The 26,575-nt window shown below is 46.4% G+C and overlaps 1 protein-coding gene across 7 annotated transcripts in view; it reads right to left on the bottom strand.

The window, feature by feature from the left end:
- The window catches only part of LOC117365282 (WD repeat-containing protein 62-like), a 442,332-nt gene that overhangs the window by 315,253 nt on the left and 100,504 nt on the right, over positions 1 to 26,575 (bottom strand). For all 7 annotated transcript variants that reach the window (XM_033955506.1, XM_033955511.1, XM_033955512.1 and 4 more), the window contains 2 exons: positions 21,792 to 21,952; positions 14,664 to 14,853 (listed from right to left, as the gene is read on the bottom strand). In XM_033955506.1, coding sequence (XP_033811397.1) covers positions 14,664 to 14,853; positions 21,792 to 21,952 — 351 coding nt within the window. The remainder of the gene's footprint in view (positions 1 to 14,663; positions 14,854 to 21,791; positions 21,953 to 26,575) is intronic.

The raw sequence follows: 26,575 nt of genomic DNA, 5'->3' as shown, positions 1-26,575 counted from the left end.
ACGACTGGAGGAAAGCGAACGTCACGCCAATTTTCAAAAAAGGATCGAGAGGAGAACCGGGCAACTATAGACCTGTGAGTCTTACGTCTGTCCCCGGCAAGATGATTGAATCACTGATCAAGGATAGCATAGTTCAGCACTTGGACACACACGACTTGATGAAACCCAGTCAACATGGATTCAGGAAAGGGAAATCGTGTTTGACGAATTTACTCCAATTCTTTGAGACCGTGAACGAGCAAATTGATAGTGGAAAGCCGGTGGACATAATATACTTGGACTTCCAGAAAGCATTTGACAAAGTTCCACACGAAAGACTTCTCAGGAAGCTACAAAGCCATGGCATAGAGGGAGATATACAAAGATGGATAGGCAAATGGCTGGAAAACCGAAAGCAGAGAGTGGGCATAAATGGGAAGTTCTCCGACTGGGAGAGAGTGACTAGTGGTGTGCCCCAGGGCTCGGTACTTGGGCCGATCCTTTTTAATATTTATATCAATGACCTGGAAAACGGAACATCCAGTGAGATCATCAAGTTTGCAGACGACACAAAACTCTGCCGGGCAATCAGATCGCAGGAGGACAGTGAGGAACTCCAGAGCGATTTGTGTCGGTTAGAAAAATGGGCGGAGAAATGGCAGATGAAGTTCAACGTGGAGAAATGCAAGGTAATGCATTTAGGCAGTAAAAATAAGGAATACGAGTACAGAATGTCAGGTGCAACTCTGGGGAAAAGTGAACAAGAAAGAGATCTGGGTGTACTGATAGATAGGACCCTGAAGCCGTCGGCACAATGCGTGGCAGCGGCAAATAAGGCAAATAGAATGTTGGGCATGATAAAGAAAGGAATCTCGAGTAGATCGGAGAAAGTTATAATGCCGCTTTATAGGGCAATGGTCAGACCCCACTTGGAATACTGCGTCCAACATTGGTCTCCCTACCTAAAGAAGGATATAAAACTGCTGGAGAGGGTGCAGAGACGAGCAACTAAACTAGTGAAGGGTATGGAGAAACTGGAATATGAGGATCGACTTAAAACACTGGGATTGTTCTCCCTTGAGAAAAGGAGACTGCGTGGGGATATGATCGAGACCTTCAAAATACTGAAAGGAATTGACAAAATAGAGCAGAGAAGATTATTTACAATGTCCAATTTGACACGGACAAGAGGACATGAAATGAAGCTAAGGGGGGGCAAGTTCAGGACTAATGTCAGGAAGTTCTGCTTCACACAGAGAGTGGTTGACATCTGGAATACTCTCCCAGGGGAGATTATTGCGGAATCGACAGTCCTAGGTTTCAAAAGCAAACTAGATGCATATCTCCTTGAGATAGGCATATAAAGATATGGTTGGCTATAAAATAAGCCAGGTGAATACCTAGCAGGGCCTCCGCGTGTGCGGATCGCCGGACTTGATGGACCGAAGGTCTGATCCGGAGATGGCGCTTCTTATGTTCTTATGTTCTTAACCCACCCATGCACCACCCATGTGTAAGCTCCTTTGTAGCTGTACACTATGCAGGTTGTGCATTAAGACTGTAGAATACCACTTAGAACCCAACCAGCACTTAAAAGCATGAAGGAAAAATTAGGTTCTTACCTGCTAATTTTGTTTTTTAGACTCTCCAGACTGGTCACCGATGGGTAATAGCTCACTTTGACCAGCAAGTGGAGACTGAGACCAAACTCTGGTAGTAATATTAATAGCTGCAGTTCCCTCTAGCAAACCAGTCTGCCGAATAGCCAAGCAGAACTAAGAAGTGCTAATATTTAACAGTAACAACACTCCGAACAGGAGTAATAAACTAAACATAAGAATACTGTTGGAAAGTGCATAGAACAAGCCCCTGCAGTAAAATGTCTCCAAAGCTCACCAGCTATACCATAGCCGCTGTTCTATGATCTCCCTGGCCCTAGAAAAATACTAGAACCAGCAGAAAAAGCAAACTCTTCACTCAAAAAAACAGCAAGGACAGACAGACAGATAGGGTGGGGTGCTATACCAGTCTGGAGAGTATCTCTCCAGCTTCACTGATGCGATGTACCAAAACAGTACCCATCATGGGTGGGACCCCCGGAGGGCCGCCACAAACACACTCACCAAACACCGCATCCTGATGCACCTGAATGTCCACCCGGTAGTGATGTATGAAGGAATGCAGAGAAGATCAAACTGCGGCCTTACAGATATCCACTGGAGGCACCAGAGAAGACTCAGCCCAAGAAGCTGCCTGACTCCAAGTGGAATGAGCCTTGAGAGAGTCCAGAAGAGGCTTTTTCTGAAGAAGATATGCAAAAGCGATAGTCTCCTTGATCCAATGTGCAATGGTAGCCTTGGAAGCGCCGTCCCCCTTATGAGGACCCGCCAAGAAGACAAAAAGATAATCCAACTTCCGGAATTTCTGGATCCGCTGAATATAATAGCGAAAGAACCTACAGACATCCAACTTGCACAACTGCCTCTGTTCTGAAGAACTCTACCGGCTATCCAAGACTGAGAGGACCACGGACTGGTTGACATGAACAGGCAAGACCACCTTTAGCAGAAAGGAAGGAACAGGCCACAGCACAACTCGTTCCCTAGAAAACTCCAGGAAGGGAGGCCTACACGAGAAAGCCTGCATTACTGCAGAAGTAATGGCCACTAGGAACACTGCCCTGAGATTAAGAACCAACGAGTAGGAACACAGGGGCTCAAAAGGAGGGCATGAGAGAACGGACAGGAACAGATTGAGATCCCAAGCTGAAACCAAAAGCCAAACAGGAGGCCGAATCAATTTGGCCGCCCGCAAAAAGCGAACCACATCCGGGAAAGAAGTTAAACGCTTACTGTGCATCAAATCACAAAACACAGACAAAGCCACCAGCTGAACCCGGAGAGAAGACCAGGCCATGTCCCCATCCAGGCCATCCCGCAAAAAATCCAAGATGTGAGGCAAAGAAGCGTGAAAGGATACCACCCCCTCCCTCCCCGTGTAGCACACTATTCTTCAAAAATACACCAAACACACACATAAGCCTGAGAAGTGGAAAGCCTCCGAGATCTCAAGAGAGTGGAAATCAATTTATCTGAATAACCTTTCCTACCTAGGTGATCCCTCTCAAGAGCCAAGCCTTAAGACAAAAGGGACCTGGATCGAACATTGGAATGGAGCCCTGAGACAGAAGATCGGACAAGAGAGGCAATGGAAGAGATCTACCACCAGATGACGAATCAGATCCGCATAACATGAGCGCCTGGGCCATCCAGAGCCACCAGGATCACACGGCTAGGGTACCGAGCAATGCGAAGAAGAACTCTGCCCACCACTGACCACGGAGGAAATGCACACAGGAGACCCACTCTCGGCCAGGGCTGCACCAGAGCATCCAACCCCTCGGCCTGAACATCCCTGTGCCAATTGAAGAACCAAGACGCTTTGGTGTTGACATTCGTGGCCATCAGGTCCAAGAGTGGCTGACCCCAAGCCTGCACAACCAACTCGAAGGCTGTGGGACCGAGACACCACTCTCCGGGATCTAGCATGTGACTGAGGAAGTCCAACTTGACATTTTCCATCCCTGCTATGTGGGAAGCCGAGATGTTCAGAAGATGAGACTCTGCCCACACCATGAGCAGAGCCACCTCCTGTGCCACCAGACAACTCCTGGCTTCCTTCCCCCCCTTCCCAACGACTGACATAAGCCACCGCCGTGGCACTGTCCAAGAGAACCTGAACAGACTTGCCCATCAACAATGTCTGGAACGCTAGCAATGCTAGCCAGATGGCCCTGGTCTCCACAATACTGATTGACCAAGAAGCCTCCTCCTGATACCTGTGGCCCTAAGCTGAGCGGCCTAGACACTGAGCTCCCCAACTGAGGAGACTGGCGTCCATAATAAGGACTGTTCACTGGAGCTGATCCAGACTCACCCCTTACTCCAGATTGGAAAATGGAGCCACCAATGAAGACTGCAAAGAACTAACCACCTGAAGATGAACAGGAGAGTCCAATTTATGCACCTGGGGCGACCACTGCTGAAGCGGGCACATGTGAGCCCGGACCCACCAAACCACATCCAAGAAGGCCGCCATCGACTCCAAGACCTGGAGAAAACCCTGTGCCCGAAGACATGGAGATGCCATCAGAAGGCGAATCTACGACTGCAACTTGACCATGCCAGCCTCTGGCAGAAGACCTTCCCAACACTGGTGTCAAAAAGAACCCCAAGGTACTCCAGGCACTGAGACGGAGCCAGCCGGCTCTTGGACAGGTTAACTACCCACTCCAGCGACTGCAGGAATTCCTAACCCGGGAGCTCTCCTGAAAAGACTTCGTTCTGTTCAACCAGTCATCTAGATAACGGTGAACCAACATGCCCTCCTAACACAATGCCGCCACCACGACCACAATGATCTTGGTGAACATCCACGGACCCTTGGCCAGATCAAAGGGGAGAGCACAAAACTGGTAGTGCCAACTCAAGATCACAAAGCAAAGGAACCACTGATGGGAGGCGTAAATCGGAACATGCAAGTAGGCCTCAGTCAGATAGAGAGAGGTCAGAAATTCCCCGGCTAAACCACCAGAATGACAGATCTCAGGGTTTCCATGCGAAAAGATGGAACTCGCAGAGCCCTGTTCACCCCCTTCAGATCTAAGATGGGCCAAAAAGACCCCTCTTTCTTGGACACCTCAAAGTAAATTGAAAATCTGCCTGTGCCACAGTTCTGCAGAGGCACTGGCACTACTGTCTGGAGATCTAGCAACCGTTGTAGAGTCTAGCGAAAAGCTTACCTTTTCCATGCCACCTGACAAGGAGAAGCAAGAAAGCAATCTGGCAAGGAACGGGAAATTTCTAGAGCAAATCCATCCCAAATCACCTCCAGGACCCACTGATCCGTCGTGATTGCAGCCCACCCTTGATAAAAAATCTCACAACAAAGCGCCCACCGGAACCGAGGGAATTGTTGGCAAAGAGTCAATGGGCCGGACAGGCGGCGGGGGAGCTGGACTTCCCCTCTGACAAGTTCCCCCTAAAAGGACTGCAGGTGCTGAAAGAAAGGGTCCCGGGATGACCCAGAGGCTGGGAAGAAAGCAGCCCCTCGACCAGGGCAATATCTGCGGAAATCACGCAAATGCCCCAGAGCAATGCAGGTGTGCGGGCACAGTCCTCAAGAAGACAGAGTTACCTTGGAGTCTGTCAAGGTCTGGAACAACTTGTCCAAATCCTCGCCAAAAAAGAACCCTGAATGGGAAATTTTGTCAGCTTAGCCTTAAATGCCGCATCCGCAGACCAAGCCACAAGATACAATGAGAAGCCACCACGAGCGCCATGGACTTAGCCAATGCTTACAACAGATAATACAGACTAGAGAATGGCATGGGGACAAATTTGCCCCATCCCCACAGGAACTCAATTTTCCTGTCCCAACCCCACGAGTTTTGTCCCTATCCCATTCCTGTAAGCTCTGCCTTAACTGCACAAGCCTCAAACTCTTATGATTTTAAAGTGTTTGAAGCTTGTGCAGATGAGGATGGAGCTTGCAAGAATGGAGAAGGGATAGGAAAAGAACTCGCAGGGACAGGACGGGAAAATGAGTTCTCGTGGGGACGGGGAAAAATTTGCCCTATGTCATTTTCTAATACAGAGCAACAGAGAGGTAAGAGGCACCCATCTCAAGTTTGGCTATCTCTTGATCTACCAAGGACCAGTCATCAGACTCACGGTCAACAACATACTCGGCCCACCGAAAACAGGCTTGAGCCACCAGACCACCACAAATCGCCGCATGAACTGCTAAGGCAGAGACATCAAAATTCTGCTTAAGAAGAGAGTCTAACCTACGCTCCTCAGAGTCCCTCAAGACTGAGCCGCCCTCAACAGATACAGTATGTCACTTCGCGATGGCGGACACCAACGCATCCACAACAGGCGACTTCAAGGAATCTCTCCGGATGAGATACAGATGAGCCATTGAACGCAGAAAACAAAAGGGTGTCTCCGGCACTTTCCACTGCGCAAGAACAATATCCCGAATATCCTGATGCATAGGAAAAGAGTGGGAAGCAGAGCGGATCCCCCTAAGCAGAGGGTCTACCACATCTTCCTCGAAATGCAACACCGAGGAGACCTGAAGAATAAGCTCCTGGAGCTCTTCCCGCTGAAAAATGCATACCACGGACATATCCTTGCCAGCTGACAGAACAGCAAAGCCCCCGTGAGGATCCTGGAGGTCTCCTCATCAATAGGTAACTGCTCCTCATATGTAAAATTATCATCCCAAGAGACCCTCGGCCGCTTGGACGATAGAGGAGGAAACAGGGACGTCATAGGCATCACAGAAATAAGGTGGACTAAGGAATACATCTGGGACACTGTACTACCGGGATACAAACTATACCGCAGAGACAGAGTGGCCCAAAAAGGTGGGAGCATTGCCATATACGTCAAAGAGGGAATTGAGTCTACTGGAGAGAACACGCCATAACTGAAGGATAAGTTATAGTCTCTATGGGCCAAAATTCCAGGAACAAATGGCCTGGGAACGAAGATCGGCATCTACTACCGACCCCCTGGGTAGTCCAAAGAAATTGACTGAGAAATGACGGACGAGATTAAACGCAACTGCAAAAGAGGCAACGCAGTTATCATGGGCGACTTCAACTTACCAGGAATAGACTGGAACCGGTTGCGTTAGGGAGATCAAGTTCTTGGATGCTGCAGGCAATTGCTTCCTGGAACAATCTGTCAATGAAAACACTAGAGGAAATGCAATTCTGGACTTAATTCTAAATGGCCTACGAGGACCGGCACAAGATATAAAAGTAGAAGGGACGCTTGGAAACAGCGATCACAATATGATCTGGACACAGGGGAGAAACATCAGTCCAAAATGACAGCCCCGGCACTGAACTTTCGGAAAGAGAATTAGGAAGGGATGAGTCTCATGGTAGGGAAGAAGATTAAGAAGAGGATAAGCACTGTAAAAATGCTAGAGCAAGCTTGGTCCATTTTTAAAGACAGTCACCGATGCACAAAATCTATATATACGGCGTATCGACAAGGGATCCAAGAGGAAAAAGAACAAAAAAACGGCGTGGCTCATTGTAGAGGTGAAGGAAGTTATCAGAGACAAGAAAACTTTGTTTAAGGAATGGAAAAGGTCAAAAACGGACGAAAACTGGAACAAGCACAAACAACATCAACGCAGGTGCCATAAGGCAGTAAAAGGGGCCAAAAGGGACTACAAGGAAAAAACAACCAAAGAGGCGAAGAACTTCAAGCTGTTCTTTCGATATATTAAGGAGAAATGACGTGCAAAGGAAGCGGTGGGACTGTTGGAAGACCATGGAATAAAGAGCACGCTAAAGGAGGACAAAGCAATTGTCGACTAACTGAACACATTTTTTGCGTCTGTATTTACCAAATATTTTTTTTTTTTAATTCTTTATTCGTTTTTAAAACTTTCATTAAATGCAGTATAAGATCAAATCATTTTACACTTTAACATCCTTTAATATTCTACCAAAGTCTTATTCAGAACATAAGAAGTTGCCTCCGCTGAGGCAGACCAGAGGTTCATCTCGCCCAGCGGTCCACTCTCGCGGTGGCCCATCAGGGGGTTTAAGAAAGGATTAGACAACTTCTTGCTGGAAAAGGAGATAGAAGGGTATAGATAGAGGATTACTGCACAGGTCCTGGACCTGTTGGGCCGCCGCGTGAGCGGACCGCTGGGCACGATGGACCTCAGGTCTGACCCAGCGGAGGCATTGCTTATGTTCTTATGTATAAAAACAATACAATTTTAGTAGATACCTGGCAGACACTAAAATATGTGAATAATTTAACACCTATTCCAATTCATAAATCAACCTGTCAGTCCCTTTGGCTGAACACCAAGATTCAAATTGGCGTGTTTAAGGTCATCTGGAAACACTGGATGAAGGCAGGTATACGCACTTTGGATGATGTTATATCAGATGGTAAGCTGCTTGACTTTTCATGATTGCAACACAAATTTGGTCTTAATAAATCACAAAATTATAGATGGTTGCAGTTGAAGCAGGCCATTCAGGGGTTCCCTGAATGGAAAAATCTTGAAAATCAATATAGCTTGCCGGTTTTATGTTTTCAGGCGGACTTCCTGGGACACCAGGCCACTCGATATAAATTAATATCTGGATTTTTGAATAAGAAACCAAAGACTGGTCTGCGAGGCATTTGGAGCATTGAGATAAAGCATCAAATTACTGCGTCTCAATGGCCACGAATTTGGGCTTGGAGGATGAGATGTATAGCATCGGCATCTATGATTCAAACTTGTTTTTTATCCCAGGATAATCAGGCAGCATATTCTCTACATGTGGGTGACGTCACCGATGGAGCCCCCTAGCGGATGTTTTTGCAATCAGACTTGCTTGAAGACCTTCAAGCTTGCGATTGGCCCGTGCATGCGCACGTGCCTCTCCTCCTCCCCCCCCCCCCCCCGGTCTAGGGCATGCGTCTCCTCAGCGTGTCCTCAGTTCTCTGTTTTCTGCGGAACCAGAAGCACTGCTCCCTTGCTTCGCGTGATCTCATCCCTCTTGCACCGCGGCGTGTTTGATTAGTTTCAGTTGAGTCGCTGTGCCTGCGTCTTTATTTTCCTTTCTTGTCAGGCTCAAATCCACGAGTGCCACCATGATTCTGATAGCTCCTCGGTGGCCCCGACAGCCATGGTTCTCCCTTCTGTTACAACTCAGTTCCAGGGAGCCTCTTCTTCTGCCTGTTTTTCCTTCATTGCTTACGCAGGGTTGGGGTTCTCTACTTCATCCCAACCTACAGTCTCTGCATTTGACGGCTTGGTTCCTCGAGACTTGATGCCCTCGTTCCAGTTCTCCGAGCCTGTGCTGGATGTCCTGGAGGCGTCTCGGAAGGAGTCTACTCGCCAATATTACCATCAGAAATGGACCCGTTTTTCTTCCTGGTGAGCTACTCGACAGCAGGAGCCGCTGTCTGCCTCCTTATCTGCTGTCCTGGACTATCTGTTACACTTATCTGGCGCTGGACTCAAATTCTCCTCGGTTCATGTCCACCTTAGTGCCATTGCTGCTTTTCATCAGCCGATTGACGGGAAGCCTATCTCTGTTCATCCTGTGGTTTCCCGCTTCATGAAAGGCCTTTTCCACGTTCATCCGCCCCTTAAACCTCCTCCTGTGGTTTGGGATCTTATTCGATTAATAAAACCCCTGTTCGAGCCGCTAGCGCAGGCTCACTTGAAGTATCTTACTTGGAAGGTGGTGTTTCTTATTGCTCTCACTTCTGCCCGTCGGGTCAGTGAGCTTCAAGCCTTGGTAGTGGACTCCCCTTTCACTGTCTTCCATCATGATAAAGTGGTTCTCCGTACCGATCCTAAGTTCTTGCCTAAGGTTGTTTCTGAGTTTCAAATCAACCAATCCATTGTTCTTCCTGTGTTTTTTCCAAAGCCCCATTCTCACCCTGGAGAAGAGGCTCTGCATTCTCTTGATTGTAAGCGTGCGCTGGCCTTATACTTGAAGCGCACCACTCCTCATCGTACTGCTCCCCAGCTTTTCATCTCTTTCGATCCTAATCGCTTGGGTCGTTTTGTTTCTAAGCGGATCATTTCTAACTGGTTGGCCACTTGTGTATATCTTTTTGTTACGCTCAGGCTGGTCTCTCCCTCCCGGGACGAGTCACTGGCCATAAGGTCAGAGCGATGGCAGCATCTGTTGCTTTCCTCTGCTCGACTCCACTTGAGGAAATCTGTAAGGCTGCCACTTGGTCCTTGGTTCATACGTTTACCTCGCACTACTGTCTGGATGCTTTTTCCAGGCGTGATGGCCATTTTGGCCAGTCCGTTTTGCAAAATCTGTTCTCCTAAATTGCCAACTCTCTCTCCATCCCATTCTGATTAGCTTGGAGGTCTCCCACATGTAGAGAATATGCTGCCTGCTTGTCCTGGGATAAAGCACAGTTACTTACCATAACAGGTGTTATCCAGGGACAGCAGGCAGATATTCTCGCAACCCACCCACCTCCCCGTGGTTGGATTTTTTGCTAGCTATCTGAACTGAGGACATGCTGAGGAGACGCATGCCCTAGATCGGGCGGGAGGGCACGCGCGGGCCAATCGCAACTTGTAGGTCTTCAAGCAAGTCTGCTGGCGAAAACATCCGCTAGGGGGCTCCGTCGGTGACGTCACCCACATGTAGAGAATATCTGCCTGCTGTCCCTGGATAACACCTGTTACGCTAAGTAACTGTGCTTTCTTGTTACATAGAGCATTTTGGACCTCAGTTCGTTTACAGAAATTAGACAGCTCTAAGTCTAATAGATGCTGGCACTGTCATCTTGAAGCTGGGACATTAGATCATTTACTATTCTATTGTCCATTGATACTTAGCTTTTGGAAATCTATTTGGGGTCAAATGAATAATTTACTGGAAAATCCGGTGGCATTATCGTATGATACTGTGTTATTTGGTACAGCAATGAGAGCTAAGAGTCAAATTTATTCTAATAATAATAAACTTTTATTCATTATGACAGGGGTTGCAATACAACATATTATGAAAAACTGGAAAAATTTGGACCAGCTGAACTATAATTTTTGGTGGCATTCTTTATGCCACATCTTTAAAATGGAGCGGGTAATAGCCATACAGTAGGGGCCTTTTAAGAAATTTAAGGATGTTTCAGAGCCATTAACAAAATACTATATTATAAAGTATGAATATTGTTTTTTCCCTTTGAACATATACGTCCAAGTCGGGGGTGGGAGGAGGATACTTTATGTTTTCTTATGTTTAAGGACAATTGTAGGGATATTTGATGTGTCCAGCCCAATGACTCTTTGCCAACAACTCCCTCGGTTCCAGTGGGCGCTTTGTTGTGAGATTTTTTACCAAGGGTGGGCTGCAATCACGACGGATCAGTGGGTCCTGGAGGTGATTTGGGATGGATTTGCTCTAGAAATTTCCCGTTCCTTGCCAGATTGCTTTCTTGCTTCTCCTTGTCAGGTGGCATGGAAAAGGTGAGCTTTTCGCTAGACTCTACAACATATGAGGAGCAGTTATCTATTGATGTGATAGGCAGAAGCAAGGATGTGATAGGCAGAAGCACGCTACAGGGCTTCAAGGAGGGTCTGGACAGGTACCTGGAGGACAAAGGGATTGAGGGGTACAGATAACAGTAGAGGTAAGGTTAGAGGGATAGGATTAGAGGTAATTTGTAAAATTAGTCAAGAGACCACTCTGCCCTATTACGTCCTCTGGAAGCGCTTTCCAGGTGTCCACCACACGTTGGGTAAAGAAGAACTTCCTAGCATTTGTTATGAATCTGTCCCCTTTCAACTTTTCCGAATGCCCTATTGTTCTTTTATTTTTTGAAAGTTTGAAGAATCTGTCCCTCTCTACTCTCTCTATGCCCTTCATGATCTTGTAAGTCTCTATCATATCCCCTCTAAGTCTCCTCTTCTCCAGGGCAGAGACCCAGTTTCTCCAATCTCTCAGCGTATGAAAGATTTTCCATCCCTTTTATCAGACGTGTCGTTCTCCTCTGAACCCGCTCGAGTAACGCCATATCCTTCTTAAGGTACAGCGACCAATATTGGACGCAGTACTCCAGATGCGGACGCACCATCGCCCGGTACAACAGCAGGATAACTTCTTTCGTTCTGGTTGTAATACCCTTCTTGATTATACCTAGCATTCTATTCGCTCTCTTAGCGGCCGCTGCGCACTGTGCCGTCGGCTTCATTGTCATGTCCACCATTATCCCCAAGTTCCTTTCTTGGGTACTCTCATTCAATAACATCCCTCTCATCTTATAGTTGTACCTCGGGTTTCTGTTTCCCACATGCAATACTTTACATTTCTCAACGTTGAACTTCATCTGCTATCTCATCGCCCATTCCTCTAGTTTGTTCAAGTCCCTTTGCAATTCTTCGCAGTCCTCTTTAGTCCGAGCTCCACTAAATAGTTTCGTGTCGTCCACAAATTTTATTATCACACACTTCGTCCCTGGTAGCTTGATACTTAGAATGTGACATAATCTCAGAGGAGACATGAGTTGCCATTCCAACCATAATCAATCTGGAAGATTTTCCATGAGCTCCGGGAGGATCCAATACATACCCTGACGCATAATATAGGATTGATGGTACCTATAAAATTGGGAAAATTTAACCCACCGCAATTGGTTTTTGTAAAGATAATAAAGCAATTCTTGCAATTTTACCCAGCCAAATAAATTTAATCAGAATACTATTTAATTTCTTATAAAAGGACCCCAGAAAATAAACTGGTAACGTACTCATTTGGTAACAAACCACAGGTAAAATCATTTTAACAGTTTGAACTCTCCCACCAAGAAAGACGTAATGGGTTCCATTGCTCACACATTTCTTTGACCTTTAACAATAAAGATTTTTCATTTACTTTCATAGTCTCTTCCAGCGTCTTATGAATCCAAATACCTAGATATTTTATACCCTCTTCCATCAATCCGAGGGTCATCAAGGAACTGAAAGGGACCATAACTGAACTGCTTCAACTAATAGCCAATCTGTCGATCAAATCAGGATCAAACCAGTGGTCCATCTTGCCCAGCAGTCTGCTCATGCGGCGGCCCTTTGATCAAAGACCAGAGCTCTAAATGAGTCCAGCCTCACCTGGGTATGTTCCGGTTTAGCAGGAACTTGTCCAACTTTGTCTTGAATTCCTGGAGGGTGTTTTCCCCTATAACAGCCTCTGGAAGAGCATTCCAGTTTTCTACCACTCTCTGGGTGAAGAAGAACTTCCTTACGTTTGTACGGAATCTATCCCCTTTTAACTTTAGAGAGTGCCCTCTCATTCTCCCCACTGTGGAGAGGGTAAACAACTTGTCTTTTATCTACTAAGTGTATTCCCTTCAGTATTTTGAATGTTTCGATCATGTCCCCTCTCAGTCTCCTCCTTTGAAGGGAGAAGAGGCCCAGTTTCTCCAATCTCTCACTGTACGGCAACTCCTCCAGCCCCTTAACCATTTTAGTCGCTCTTCTCTGGACTCTGTAGAGTAGTACCGTGTCCTTCATGTACGGCGACCAGTGCTGGACGCAGTACTCCAGGTGAGGGCGCACCATGGCCCGGGTACAGCGGCTTGATCACCTTCTCTGATCTGTTCGTGATCCTCTTCTTAATCATTTCTAGCATTCTGTTCGCCCTTTTCACCACCGCCGCACATGCTTCATCGACTTGTCGATCAGAACTCCCAAGTCTCTTTCCTGTATTCCCCATGACATCCTCTTGTGCATGAGATTTTTGTTACCGACATGCATCACTTTACACTTATCCACGTTGAATTTCATTTGCCATGTCGCTGCCCATTTCCTGAGCTTGATTATATCACGTTGCAGATCTTCGCAATCCTCCTGTGTCTTCACTACTCTGAATAACTTTGTATCGTCTGCAAATTTAATCACTTCACTCGTCGTACCAATGTCCAGATCATTTATAAAGATTTTGAAGAGCACGGGTCCAAGCACCGAGCCCTGCGGCATCCCACTGGTGACGTTCTTCCAGTCCGAGTATTGTCCATTTACCCTCTGTTTCCTATCCTCCAGCCAGTTTTTAATCCACGTGAGTATTTCACCCTCGATTCCATGGCTCGCAATTTTCCAAAGTAGTCGTTCATGCGGAGATGGAGGAAAGGGGGGGGGGAAGTGAAGGAAAGTGGGGAGGAGGGAGGTCAAGGAAAGGGGAGAGGAAAGGAAGAGGGGAGGTCGAGGAAAGGGGGGAGGCAGACGAAAAGTTGGGCGGACCCCCCAAACAGGGTCCTCCCAAGTTCAGTCCGGCACAAGAACGGGGACAAAGAGCGCTAAATAAATTTCAACATGCCTAATTAAGGGGAGCTCACTTTCACCTGCTGAGAGTCTGAGCAAAGACTGGTTTGCTAGAGGAAGCTACAGCTACTAATACTAAAACCAAATTTGGTCTCAGTCTCCACCTGCTGGTCAAAGTGAGTTATTACCCATCAGTGAAGCTATACCGGTCTGGAGATATGCTAAAGAAATTCTTTTATATAGGCTATACTCACAAAATTTTTTACGCAACTGGAACATAGGCTCGATTAACAAGCATGGCCCAGACACCCAAAGTTCCACACACTGGGGAGGATGGGGGATGCAGCTGGCATCCAATAAAATCCTCAAGATTGGCACAGGGCTATGCAGCCTGAGCTCAAGCTCTTGTAACAACCAGGAGCGAGCCTTGCTACAGGGTACAGTCCCCGAACCATGAAAATTAATAAAGTAGGCCAGCCAGGAGGTGCCATGTAAAATGGTTGCCCTCCTAGCTATGAGAAGCCTCAAAATTTGGATAAAACCCTATAATAAACTAGAATCAGAGATCAGAAAAACACCATCCAACTTGCATGTAGAATGAAAAATTGAGAGGCTACAGTAAGGCCCTGTGATGCAGGAGGCGGAGCCTAGAGAGAAAAAAAATATATAGATGATGCTTTCTACTCAACTCATGACTAAAGATGAATAACCCACTGGTTCAAGACTCATGCCTTTTGCACTAGAAAGATGTGCTGGTTCATTTATTCAAACCTAGCTGATGAAAGCACAGATTAGCAGCCATTTTGCTTAGTAAGGCAGTTATGTTTTTCTAATCCAGTTTAATCAAGGTAATATCATACCTCCACATTCCAGACACAGGAGCTGTGATAGAGGGCAGACCATACTTTCCCCACTTTCCTGGTATCCTGAATGTCCCAGATGTACAAGCTGTGATCATTGTAAACACAAGACAGCCACTGGTTGCAGGAGTCAAAAGTCACTACTGTGACATCAGGATAGTCCAAATTCACATTACTTGTGAAAAGATTGCTACATAGAACAGAAAAAACATATTCATTCACATTAAGACAATGCATACAGCCCTATTGTACTTCACACCATTAAAAGTACACCCTAACTATATAACATTATATATATATTAAATGCTACTATACCTTACTCAATTATAGCCATGTCTTCTGCTCTTTTTTTAAACCTAAGCTCTTACTTGGAAAGATGGTCCCTTAGAGTAGTACCACAAGACAATTGCTAGGGCTACCAACATCATTTTAGCGAGGGCATGGGTACTAAGGATTACTTTTGCCTGCCACTAAACCCCAGGGAATTTCTAAGATACAGATAAGGAGTTGTTGCACCCAGAGCTCGCGAGGCGATGTTGCACCCAGAGCTTGCAAGGCGATGACCGATCCCATTGTTTCCAACCAGAACCTGGGAATCTTTAACATTGCATTGACTGACTTGAGATCTAGGACTGGTCTCCAATTTTCTGAATCTTTCTTGGGCACAATAAAGTATATCAAGTATCTGCCTGAGTCCATATCTGTGTCTAGTAACAACTCTATGGCTTAAATTTGTAACCGCCTTTGCACAATCACTCTGACCTTGGCTGCTTTCTCTGGTCTTTCTGCCAAAGGATCCAGAGAAATGTCCGGAGAAGGCAGAATTTGAGTTTCTAACCCTCTCGAATGATGCCTAGTCTGGTCTAATGAAATATATATCCAAGTCTCTCAGAACTCCAAGAGTCTTGAACCGCAAGGTAATGGCGGAATGAAAATCACTAATGTAATGTAATGAAAAATATAGCAAGGAAACAATGTCAAAGGTACAACAACTCCTATATGTATCATTGAGGTATCAGAAATAATCTGCAGTCAAATGGAACCTGTGAAGCAATACTCCAAGACAGGGTCTCATATCTCATGGAACTTCTGCAATGATCCCAGGAGGCTTTTGAAATAAAATCGGGAAATCCAAGATGGCCAACACAGCAGCATTTTAGCACTAAAAAACAGTCTGCGGAGGCAAAACCAAAACCAAAAGTTCAAAATTGCTGAAAATATAATTTTAGAAGGTGGGGGAACCCTTGGGACACCCTCAGAAACCCTTAGTGTTGCTGAATTCAAACTCTGATTTTCCCATACACAATGAGCTATACGCACAGATCTGCCATGTGATGTGCCTGCATCAATGTCTCACTGCTGCTGGAAATGGAAAAGGGATTTAATCCAATATTTTTTCGAGGCTTTCCTGTGCTAAGTGGTTCCTAATAGTCCTGGGACAGCTCTGCGTGGAAGAAGGGCCAGGCATTGGGGTCTGTAGCCAGGAGGGCCACACTTAAAAATGAGCACCTGCCTGGCCAGTCTGTGTTAACATTTAGGAGCTTGAGGCTAGGTCCCATGGGAGTGGTATATGCCCCTGCAGAGTCAGACACTTGGAGCACAGGCTAATTTGACCCCCACAACTGGCCGGGTGACTTGGCAGAGGTCGGCTGAAGAGACAAGCCGCTGGAACTTCCATTGTTTGTCTGAGGCAGACCTCTGCCAAGTCACCCGGCCAGTTGTGGGGGTAAAATTAGCCTGTGCTCCAAGTGTCTGACTCTGCAGGGGCATATACCACTCCCTTGGGACCTAGCCTCAAGCTCCTAAATGTTAACACAGACTGGCCAGGCAGGTGCTCATTTTTAAGTGTGGCCCTCCTGGCTACAAACCCAAATGCCTGGCCCTTCTTCCAGGCAGAGCTGTCCCAGGACTATTAGGAACCACTTAGCACAGGAAAGCCTCGAAAAAATATTGGATTAAATCCCAAAAATAAAAAATCTAGTGCAGAGCAGATGAAAAGACATCTCAACTTGCTTATAGGAGTTAAGACTGAGAAGAGGGAGAAAAGGGGCAGAGAGAAGAAAATGATTGATGTCTTCTACAAGCAACTTGCAAATTGAGGTGCATAACTAATCTGTAAGGAATTGTATGCTGTTTGCACATAAGTAAAAACAATATACATTTCATCAAAATTTTTGAAATAAAAAAAGCCTTTATTATTTCCTAAATATTAGATGATAAATCTCAGACACGATATATAACAGGAGAGTATTCTAACATTATGCTGCCTGATAACAGAAAGTGGCAGTTTAATCTATCTTGAATTTTGTCTTTTAACTGAAAGATAATTAAGGCTCAACAGATCCTTTAAAAAAAATTAGGTGCCTTGATGCTTGTCCACATAAGATTCTAAAAATCATGATGCACATTTTAAAAACATCGTGCCTTTACAGGAAACTGGTGAAAGTTGACCAACAAACGAGTAGCTCTGTCAAATATGCAAAGCCTAAACATCAAATTTAGCTGCCACATTTTGCAACTGTTGCAATCACTTCAAGGTAACTGTACAACCCAAATAAATATTACAATGGTCCAGTTATGACAAAATTGTAGCTTGAATAACTAGTTAAAAAAGCACAGTTACTTACCGTAACAGGTGTTATCCAGGGACAGCAGGCAGATATTCTCACTGACGTCACCGACGAAGCCCCGGTACGGACCACTTTAAAAGTGCATCGCCACTTTAAGACTCTAGAAAGTTTACAATAGCCCGAACCGCGCATGAGCGAGTGCCTTCCAGTCCAATGTAGGGTGCGCGGTCCCTCAGTTAAGATAATCCAGCTAAAAAGCTAACTCAGGGAGGTGGGTGGGATGTGAGAAAATCAGCCTGCTGTCCCTGGATAACACCTATTACGGTAAATAATTGTGCTTTATCCCAGGACAAGCAGGCAGCATATTCTCACTGATGGGTGACCTCCAAGATAACAGAAGTGGATGGTGGAAGTGTTGGCCTTTAGGAAAATAAATTTTGTAATACAGATTGGCCAAAGTGCCCATCCCGCCTGGAGAAGGACTCCAGACAATAGTGAGAAGTAAAGGTATGAACTGAGGACCAAGTGGCAGCTTTACAGATTTCCTCAATGGGAGTAGATCTGAGGAAAGCCACAGAAGCTACCATAGCTCGAATTTTGTGGGCTGTGACATGACTCTCCAGTGCCAGGCCAGTCTGAGCACAAAAGAACGAGATGCAGGCAGTCAGCCAGTTGGAATTCGTTCTCTTGGATACAGGATGCCCCAGCTTGTTTGGATCAAAAGAGATGAACAGTTGGGGAGATGTTCGATGTGGCTTTGTCCAGTCAATGTAGTAGGTCAAAGCCCACTTACAGTCCAAAGTATGCAAGGCAGTTTCTCCAGCATGAGAATGAGGTTTAGGAAAAAACACTGGTAAACAACTGACTGATTGAGATGAAATTTAGTGACAGGGAACCGACGCGAGGGGGTGCTACTCTCGACCTCATCCTAAACGGATTAGGGGGGCCTGCAAGAGGGGTAGAAGTGGGAGGACCACTAGGCAACAGTGACCACAACGCGATCAGATTCAAATTAGAAAGGGGGACTCCCATAGTAAGGAGGACCGCAACAACTGCGCTCAACTTCAGGAAAGGAAACTATGTTGCTATGAGGGAAATGGTGGGGAGGAAGCTCAGAAACATCTTTAGGATGGAGACTGTAGGAAGCGCCTGGACCCTATTCAGGGACACCCTGCAGAAAGCACAAAGAATGTACGTCCCCAGTTTCAGGAAAGGCTGCAAGAACAAGCGGTCAAAGGACCCGGCTTGGATGTCAACTGAAGTAAAGAGGGCAATAAATGACAAAAAAGTATCCTTCCAGAGATGGAAAAAGGACCCAACGGAAGAAAATCACCAGGCGCACAGGAAATGCCAAAAGGAATGCCACCGAGAGGTTAGAAAAGCAAAAGGGAAATACGAAGAGGGGCTGGCCAGGGAGGCGAAAAACTTCAAGGCATTCTTCAGTTACGTAAAGGGGAAGCGACCAGCGAGAGAGGAGGTGGGGCCGTTGGACGATGGGGATAGGAAGGGAGTGATTAAAGAGGATAAAGAGGTAGCTGAGAGGTTGAACACGTTCTTCTCGTCGGTTTTCACGAGAGAAGACGCATCTAATATACCGGACTCAGAGGAGCTCATGAGTGGGGAACAGGCCGAAAAATTGGAGCACATAGAGGTAAGTAAGGAGGATGTCCTCAAACAGATAGACAGGTTAAAATGCGGCAAATCACCGGGCCCGGACGGGATCCACCCAAGGGTTCTAAAGGAACTAAGACAAGAAATAGCGGGTACAATCCAGCATGTTTGCAACCTATCCTTGAAAACTGGAGAGGTACCAGAGGACTGGAAATTGGCGAATGTCACACCTATCTTCAAGAAGGGATCGAGGGGTGACCCCGGGAACTACAGGCCGGTGAGCCTGACTTCAATTATAGGGAAGATGGTGGAAGCTATGATCAAAGACGGCATTTGCGAGCACATCGAGAGAAATGGCCTACTGAGAACAAGCCAGCACGGATTCTGTAAGGGAAGGTCATGCTTAACGAACCTTCTGTACTTCTTTGAGGGAATAAGCAGTCGGGTGGACAATGGGGAACCCATAGACATCATTTACCTCGATTTTCAAAAGGCTTTCGACAAGGTGCCACATGAAAGGCTGCTTAGGAAGCTGTGGAACCACGGGGTGGGAGGGGATGTGCACAGATGGATCAAGCACTGGCTGTCGGGTAGACTGCAGAGGGTCGGAGTGAAGGGCCAATATTCTGACTGGCGGGGAGTCACGAGCGGTGTGCCACAGGGATCGGTGCTGGGGCCGTTACTCTTCAACATATTTATCAATGACCTGGAAAAGGAGGCAAAGTGCGAGGTTATAAAATTTGCAGACGATACCAAACTGTGCGGTAGAGTTAGGTCCAGGGAGGAGTGTGAGGACCTGCAAAGGGACCTGGACAAGCTGGAAGACTGGGCAAACAAATGGTAAATGCGCTTTAACGTGGAAAAATGCAAGGTTATGCATATAGGGAAAAAGAACCCGTTGTTCAACTACAAATTGGGGGGGGCATTGTTGTGAGACAGCAGACTTGAGAGAGACTTGGGTGTGCTGGTGGATGCATCACTGAAGCCATCTGCACAGTGCGCAGCAGCCTCGAAAAAAGCCAACAGGATGCTGGGCATCATAAAGAGGGGCATAACAACCAGGACGCGGGGAAGTCATCATGCCATTGTATCGAGCGATGGTGCGTCCACATCTGGAATACTGCGTTCAGTATTGGTCGCCACACCTCAAGAAGGACATGGCGGTACTTGAGAGAGTCCAAAGGAGAGCAACGAAACTGGTAAAAGGGCTGGAACAATGCCCATACGCCGAGAGGTTGGATAGGCTGGGGCTCTTCTCTCTGGAAAAAAGGAGGCTCAGGGGAGATATGATAGAGACCTTCAAGATCATGAGGGGCATAGAGAGGGTGGATAGGGACAGATTCTTCAGACTGAAGGGGACAACAAGTACGAGGGGGCATTCGGAGAAACTGAAGGGAGAAGGACTACATTAAGGTCCCAGACGACAGGTGGAGACTTGAGAGGTGGTTTCACATTGACCAAAGGATGAGCAGTCAGAGGTTTTCCCTAGACTGACATGTGAAAAGCTGTAATAGCACTGCGATGGACTTTTGATAGATGTAGACTTGAAACCAGAGTCAGACAGATGAAGAAGATAATCTAACACCAATTCTACTGCCAAGGAAGTTGGATCGTGATGATGAAGAAGACCTAGTCCACTTTTGTTGGTAACATTGCTGAGTGGCTGGTTTCCTGGATGCATCTAGAATATAACGAACAGGTTGAGAAAGATGTAAGTGAGATGTATTCAGCCCGAGAGAAACTAAGCTGTCAGGTGTAGTGATTGCAGGTTGGGACGTAGAAGTGATTCCTGATTCTGAGTGAGCAGAGTAGGAAATACTGGAAGAGGTATGGGCTCCCTGGAGCTGAGTTGAAGTAGAAGGGAGAACCAATGTTGCCTGGGGCACCGTGGAGCAATGAGAATCATGGTGGCTGCTTTTCTCTTGAACTTGGAGAGTTCTCAACATGAGAGGAAGTGTACAGAATGCATACAGAACCAGGCCTGTCCAATCCAGAAGAAAAGCATCTGCTGCCAGACGGTGAGGCAACTGGTGATTGTGAGGAGCCGCAAACAAGTCCACTTGAGGAGTGCCCCATTAAGCAAAGATGCAGAGCAAAGTTGCAGAGTTGAGAGTCCATTCATGAGGCTGAAGAATTCTGCTGAGGTTGTCCGCTAGGGAATTCTGCTTCCCTTGAATGTAGACAGACTTCAGTGGTCCATCGTGCCCAGCAGTCTGCTCACACGGTGGCCCTTAGGTCAAAGACCAGCACCCTAACTGAGACTAGCCCTACCTGCATACATTCTGGTTTAGCAGGAACTTGTCCAACTTTGTTTTGAATCCCTTGAGGGTGTTTTCCCCTATAACAGACTCCGGAAGAGCGTTCCAGTTTTCTACCATTCTCTGGATGAAGAAGAACTTCCTTATGTTCGTATGGAATCTATCCTCTTTCAATTTTAGAGAATGCCCTCTCGTTCTCCCTACCTTGGAAAGGGTGAACAACCTGTCCTTATCTACTAAGTTTATTCCCTTCACTACCTTGAATGTTTTGATTATGTCCCCTCTCAATCTCCCCTGTTCGAGGTAGAAGAGGCCCAGTTTCTCTTATCTTTCGCTGTACAGCAACTCCTCCAGCCCTTTAACCATCTTAGTCGCTCTTCTCTGGGTTGAAAAGAGACTTCTTAGCTCCGCGGAAACTAAGAAATTGAGGGACCGCATGCCCTACATCGGGCGGGAAGGCACTCATGCATGCGTGGTTTGAGCTTGTCGCAAACTTTCTAAACACTTAAAGTGGCGATGCACTTTTGCAAAAGTCCGTACCGGGGGATCCGTCAGTAACGTCATCCATTCGTGAGAATATACTGCCTGCTTGTCCTGGGATAAAGCTCTTAACCCTCTCTCTCACCCATCATGCACTAAATGAAAAAGAAGAAACACAAAATAGTGATGTTTTGTATATCCCATGGCACCTGGGGTCAATTCCTTTTGCCACATCCATGCCCAGAGGGTGAGGCTTGGGAAGATTTATGAGAAAGTGTAAGTTCTGGGTCTTAAAGATTCGCACAGTCCCATCTGAGCAGCCACAAAAGATGAAATCTTCACTCACACATAAGCAGCTAGACAAGGAGACCTAGAACAAGAAATTTCAATTTAGATCCTAGGACTTAAAAACAAATAGAGGTCAAGGGTAAGACAATGCTAATTCCTATACCTGTTTTAGGGACACTATGGCCAATTAGGTTTTAAAAATATCCAAAAGGTAAAATCTGCTTGCACTAGAGATCAAGCAAATACAAATTTATTTCATGAATATTCTTTGTGAATGTCCTGAAACCCAAACTGGCTGTGGAATTTCCAGGACAGGTTTGAAAGACCCTGTATTAAGAGCCTCTTTACCCATCTGCCTATGAGGGGGGTGCTGAATAATTCTCAGCCCAACCAAGGGAATGACATGAAGCCATGAAACTTACAAGTTATTCCACATATTCACCCCGAGTTCAAAACGCATGGCACATTGTGTCTGAAGTTTCTGTAACCCTTCCAAAAAAATACTCTGAAGGTTGCTCACTGGAATACTGTTGCAATCACCTCTGAATCACTTGAAAATTGTTGCCCTTTCAAATTCTTTTTAAGGTTTGGAAGCAGCAAAAAACCAGGTGGAGCAAGATCTGGTAAGTAGGGTGGATGGTCTATGCAATGAAACCCCAACTGCATCAAAACTTCCATTGTTTTGCCAGCCTTATGAACAGATGCATTGTCTTGCAAAAAGAACTCCTTTCCACAGCTTCCCTCTCCTTCTTTCAATGCCTCTTTTAATCGGCACAGCAAGTTATAGTAGTATTCTGCATTAACTGTTTGGCCCCTTGGAAGATAGTCTATCATTACACCTTCTTGATCCCAAAAACACTGTGGCAATGGCCTTTCCTGCTAACTTTTGGGTATTGAATTTTCTACGCCTTGGAGAATCTGAGCACCGCCATTGCATGGACTGTTGTTTTGTCTCAGGATCATAGTGGTGTAACCATGTTTTGTCAATAGTAACTAGTTGTTCCAAAAAGTTGGCAACAACTTGCTGCAAATACTGCAAAATCAACTTGGAAGTGTCCACTTAATGTCGTTTCTCATCAGCATTCAAACATTTGGGCATCCACTTGGCTGACAGTTTCTGCATATGCAGCTGCTCATGGATATCACCCAGCACATTCCTTGGATATCTGTAGTGTCTCAGCAATTGTTTTAGCTGATATCTGCCAATCTGTCAAAATCAAGTCATGGACATGGTCAACAATTTCAAGAGTTGACACTGTTTGAGGCTTCCTAGACCTTGCTGCATTCTTCCGTTTTAAAATCTCCATGTTGAAAATTTGCATACCACTTTTTCACTGTGGAGTATGATGGGCATTTGTCACTCAATATTTACATCATTACATTCATGGTTTCCTTTGGAGTTTTCTTCTGCAGGAATAGGAACTTCATGACGGCTGGGAGTGCCACACATTTTGTTGACATGGTTCAACAATGTCAAAACATAGCATTAAAATTAGCAAATTGGCTCTTTGCAAAATAAGATAACATTCTTTTCAGCTACAGTAGCAAAATAATGCTCAGAATTTAGGAAGTGGTTGGGCTGAGATCTTTTTAGCACCCTCTCATATCTATTCACTAAAAATCTCATCCTACAAAGGGAGCAATCTCTCACTCCTTCACCCTTATCATTGCTCTGTTTCAAACATACCTCAACAGAAATTCTTGCCAGTCAATTTTTAGTTAACATCGCACAACAGTTAAAATTCACTAGATAAAAATCTAGTGGTGAATTTTTTCTATTGTAGGGACTCCCTCAGCAGAGGTGGCCAACAGGTACTGACTGTTGCAGAAGACTAAAAATGTTCACTGTGTTGGTTGCTACCGTGTTTCCCCGGAAATAAGCCCTAGCATGATTTTCAGGGTAGGTCTTAATATAAGCCCTACCCCCGAAAATAAGCCCTAGTCGTAGGCAGCCGCGCTTCCCCCCGCTATGCCCCACTGCCGCTGACCATCCATCCTTCCCTCCCATCCGATCCCCACTGACCGCGACCAAAGATACCTTCCGGCAGAGGAGCGTCAGGACATCAGCACTCACAGGCTGCTTCACGGCCTTCTCGCTAGGGCTTTCTGTGTATTGATGACATCATCAGTAACACGGCAAAAAGACCCCAGCGAGAAGGCTGCGAAGCAACCTGTGAGTGCTGCTGGCCCAACGCTCCTCTGCCGGAAGGTATTTATGGTCACGGAACCTGTTGGCAACCTCTGCTGAGGGAGTTCAAGGGTTCTGATGCACGAGGGATGGGAGGGAAGGATAGAAGCTGGGCAAAGGTTCTGATGCACAGGGGGATGGAAGGGAGGGAAGGATGGAAGCTGGGCAAGGGTTCTGCTGCACAGGGGGATAGGAGGGAGGGAGGGATGGATGGAAACTGGGCAAGGGTTCTGCTGCACAGGGGGATGGGAGGGAGGAAAGCTGGACAAGGGTTCTGCTGCTCGAGGGAAGGATAGAAGCTGGGCAAGGATTCTGCTTCACAGGAGGATGGGAGGGAGGGAAAGATGGAAGCTGGGCAAAAGTTCTGCTGCACAGGTGGATGGGATGGAGGGAAGGATGGAAGCTAGGCAAGGGTTCTGCTGCATAGGGGGATGGGAGGGAAGAATAGAAGCTAGGCAAAGGATTCTTCTGCATGAGGGATAGGAGGGGGAGAAGGATGGAAGCTGGGCAAGGATTCTGCTGAACAGGGGTCTGGGAGGGAGAGAAGGATGGAAGCTGGAAAAGGATTCTGCTGCACAAGGGGATGGGAGGGAGGGAAGGACGGAAGTTGGGCAAGGGTTCTGCTGCACAGAGGAATGGGAGGGATAGAAAGATGATGCAGAGGGAAGGCACAAGGGGGATAGGTGAGAGGGGAGGGAAGATGTTGCACATGTGGGGGAAAGGAAAAAGGAAGAATTGGGGTGAAGGAGAGGAAGGGAGAGATGATCATGTACATGAAAAAAATAAGCCTGAGAAAAATCAAGATGGCGTCGGAAGCGGACACCTGAGAGGGGAACTCCGTTACCTTGTTTTGTCGACACTGCCTGATAGTCTTCCCCGGTCGGAAGACATGGGGAAGAGAAAGAGAGCCCTCTGTTATAACCCTCCAGCGGCTGTAGCCAAGCAGCGTTTGGTCCAGACAACGATTGCGGAGGCTTTTTCCCGCTCGGAAAACTCAGCACTACCTAATTCGGGGAAGAGCCTGATTCTTCTGGGTGAACATAGAAACATAGAAAGTGACGGCAGAAAAGGGCCAAGTCCATCGAGTCTGCCCACTCCATTGACCCACCCCCTGTCACCTGCCGGGGTCTCTAGAAGCAAGTGAAAGACCCCCGACAGGCGGCAGCACGACCTTGACGTGGCTCCCAAAGTGGAAGACCTCACTGGTGTCCCAATACTTTGGGCTTCGCTACAACAAAGTACAGCGAGCCAAGTCAAATTAAAACAATGTCCAAAGTTTAATTTGTATCCAAAACACAATAATTAGAAAACCAAAAATCATATAAAGAAGCACTAGTGTACAAGCTTCCTTTTTCCCAACGAGAGAAAAAACAACAACAGATTTTTATCTTCCAAACAGTTCAGTGAAAGAACTGCAGGGTTTATGTTAGGTAAGTTCACAATCAAGGTTCTAGTGCTTCCCCCTGCACTGAACCACAGTCTCTGTATGAGCACACAAAACTAGTCCCATAAGAAGTTCTCAAGAATACTCTTGAGTCCTGGACTTTCAATCCAAAAATCCGGTTTCTTCACCAGGCACTTACATTTCACATTGTAAAGCAAACTTTAATCGTGAAAAGAAAAAAAAATAAAGCCTCACTGCAGGCTCTTATTATTCCAGCAATAATCAGTTTTCAGTCTTTCCCACTGTTGGGCCACAGAATTGCTGGTTCCCCTTTTTTTACTTAGCTTTTAACAAGCTCCCTCTGAATCCCAACCCTCAGATCTTCGGGGCTCCTACCCCAATTCTGTGAGTCCTTGGAACTTAGATAGCTAACAGGGAAACTGCTTCACAAGCCAGAAAACTTTCTTCAGTTTCTCTGGGCTTTTGCACAGCTGTAGTGCAGCAACGTAATCAAGCTGGTGCAGCACTGCTCTGAGCTTGGCTTTACACCCCAAACAAAAATAGTTTTCTATCAATCTTCACCACTATATTCTTATACAGCTCCATACCTGAAGTACTTAGTGAGAAGCTGCCAAGCTCACATCCATGGCTTCCTCGATGTCAGCTTCAGGCATTGTCCATTCATCCGTGTCCATATTTTCTGGAATACCCAGCTGTTCTATTGGCTCCTGAGCAATGGAATCCTCACACTCCATGGGTTCCTGAGCGAGGTCTGGCCTTTGCCTGGCCCGGAGAACCTTCTCTGCCAGGTCCTCGTGTGCAGCCTGTCTTACTGCCTTGGAGAGCTGCTTAAGAGTCTTTGGGCCACACCCTGTACTAGGTGTGTGTGTGCCTAGCTTTCGTGCTCTTGGGCTCCCCCCCCAGGTTGCTGGGCAGAATACCACTGGGAGCCTGATTAAACCTCTTAGTGTAGCTGGGGTTTTTACTGGGCCGTGGAGCTAACTTGTATTCTGGCTCCTGATCAGGTTCAGATGGCTCAGGATAGGCAGCTCTGCTTTCGGTATCCCCTGCCTGATCATTCTCGTTCACTCGCTGGTCTCGGGCACAGGATTTAGGCTGGGGTTTCACTCGGA

This window comes from Geotrypetes seraphini, chromosome 8, assembly GCF_902459505.1.
Source record: "Geotrypetes seraphini chromosome 8, aGeoSer1.1, whole genome shotgun sequence".
Lineage (NCBI taxonomy): Eukaryota > Metazoa > Chordata > Amphibia > Gymnophiona > Dermophiidae > Geotrypetes > Geotrypetes seraphini.
This window is presented reverse-complemented; position numbering and strand designations above follow the sequence as displayed.